This window comes from Etheostoma cragini, chromosome 10 (assembly GCF_013103735.1).
Source record: "Etheostoma cragini isolate CJK2018 chromosome 10, CSU_Ecrag_1.0, whole genome shotgun sequence".
NCBI lineage: Eukaryota > Metazoa > Chordata > Actinopteri > Perciformes > Percidae > Etheostoma > Etheostoma cragini.
This window is the reverse complement of record NC_048416.1, coordinates 15492146-15494516: the sequence shown is the minus strand read 5'-3', so window position 1 is coordinate 15494516 and position 2371 is coordinate 15492146. Positions and strand designations below refer to the sequence as shown.

Here is a 2371-nt window from a genome sequence, read left to right as displayed (position 1 = left end):
GACGTTGCTGCTTAGTGACGGAGTTCCAGAATCTGTGGCAACAACTTGGAACTGGAACGTTTTTAGAGTTTCAAAGTCAAAACTTTTCAGAGCCAAAATGTCTCCAGTTTCAGAGTTTATGTTGAGAAATGATGTCAATTTGTTATCTGGGCCTGAGTCTCTGAGAATATGATAGGAAATGAGTGCATTGTTGTTCTCATCACGATCAAAAGCGTTAACAGAAAACACAGATGCTCCCGGGTTGTTGCCTTCGGTGACATAGAAAGTATACGGACTCAGTGAAAACTCAGGACGGTTATCATTCACATCTGACACCGCAACGCTTATTGTCTTTTCAGAAGATAATGAAGGGTGGCCAGCGTCTTTTGCAAGTACTCTAATAATATAATGTGTCTGTTTCTCTCTGTCCAGAGGCGATTTTGTTACTAATGAATACATCTTGTCTTGTAAAGATGGGGCTAAAACAAAAGGAACATCTTCAGCTATGGAGCAAATAACTTTTCCATTGAGACCAGAGTCCAGGTCATTAACACTGATAAGGGCAACCGTAGTGCCTGGTCTGGAATCTTCAGGGATGGAGCTTGAAAAGGAAGTAACCTCAATCCCAGGTGCATTATCATTAACGTCAACTATCTTGATAATTACGCTTTTTTGTGTCTCTAAAGGAGCTAGACCTTTATCTGATGCCTGAATTTCAATCTCATATTTTTCCTTCTCCTCATAATCTATCAAACCTTTCACAATTATTTCACCTGTTGATGGATTGATATCAAAAAGCTTTAATAATCTATGACTCACACTGTTGCTAAATGAATAAATCACATCTCCATTGGCTCCGTCATCTAAATCAGTTGCATTAACTTGAATGACTGTTGTTCCTACTGGAGCATTTTCATCGAGCGTTACTGAATAAACATCTTTAGAGAAAACAGGCGCGTTATCATTTACATCTAAAACATTTACTAGAATATTCATCTCGCCAGATTTCGGAGGTTTACCTCCATCCAATGCAGTCAATACTAATGAGTGGCTTACTGTAGTTTCTCTGTCTAAAGGTTTTTGCACAATTAATACAGGTATTTTACCGTCTTCTCCCTTATCCTTAACTTCCAAACGGATGTAATCATTGGGGCTAAGTTTATACTGCTGAACAGAAAAAGGACCACCGTCTGGATCGCGTGATGCTTTTAACGGAATACGTACTCCAGGTAACACGGACTCAAAAATGTCCAGCGTTTTCTCTTTCTCTGGGAAACTGGGAGAATGGTCATTTACATCCATAACTTCCACTCCAACATAATGGACCTCCAGTGGATTTTCCAGTACAGTTTTCAGATTTATCAAACATAAACTGCTTCGCTCACACACCTCTTCCCTGTCGATCTTTTGGTTTACGTACAGAATGCCGTCGTTCTGATCAACACGGAAAAGAGGTTCTACAGCAGTAGAAACAATCCGATACTTCCTCTCTTTCAGCGTGCTTTTATCTAATCCCAAATCCTTTGCTATATTTCCAACCACAGTTCCTTCGTTCACTTCCTCAGAGATGGAGTATCGTAATTGCGCCGAGGCCACGCTCCACAAAAGCACAGCAACCACACAGCCGACACATCGTCTTCTCGCCCTACTTGCATCGCATCCTCTTTGTTCCATGATTGAAAACGATTTGATGTGGATTCCTCACGGGATTAATAACCGTGTTGCAAGGAATTAATCCAACTCATCCGACATATGCAAATGTTCACTTTGTTTAAAAATGCTAGAAACACGGGACAATATGTATGTGTATACAGCAGTAAGCCGCCAGGCGATTCTGCTATTAACGACGTGAGAGCCCAGAGGTGGAACCAAAACGCAGTGACGACAGATTAGATCCGTTTTTTTGCTAACACACTGACACCATGCGATTTTATTGCTCACTACTATGAAAGGAAATTTTCTACCGCTAATTTTTTTTCAGCCAGAATGGAAAGGTTTTGTATTTGTTTTACTTTATCCCTGTTCGTGCATGCCTTCTTAAGATGATTTAAACAGTACACACAAAACTAATATTCCTCAGAATGGATATGGGAACATCAAATTCTCCCAACATGTTGTAGGCTTCAGGATACCAGTAATATTTATAAATATTAGGTGTGAATAACTATGGACAGCGAATAACGTTACAATTCGGCTATATGATATTGCCAGACAAACAATACATATATAGTAAAAGTATTAGATAATCGACTAGTTAAGGAACAAACTAATTATAGGGCTGCCAGCGGAAACAGCTCAGGGGTTTTAACAAAACATGTCTTACCTCTCCAGATGTCCCTCTCCTGTCAGGGAGGACTAGAGTATTCGCATGGCTGCCCGGGACTATAGTAGA

At 40.2% G+C, this 2371-nt stretch overlaps 2 protein-coding genes across 4 annotated transcripts in view; both read right to left on the bottom strand.

The window, feature by feature from the left end:
- Window positions 1–1947, bottom strand: part of LOC117952242 (protocadherin-10-like) — a 4895-nt gene extending 2948 nt beyond the window's left edge. The window contains exon 1 of the mRNA XM_034884393.1: window positions 4–1947. Coding sequence (XP_034740284.1) covers window positions 4–1653 — 1650 coding nt within the window. The 5' untranslated portion in view covers window positions 1654–1947. The remainder of the gene's footprint in view (window positions 1–3) is intronic.
- LOC117951262 (protocadherin alpha-C2-like) overlaps window positions 1–2371 on the bottom strand; it is a 125719-nt gene that overhangs the window by 92267 nt on the left and 31081 nt on the right. The gene's annotated exons all lie outside the window — the stretch shown is intronic.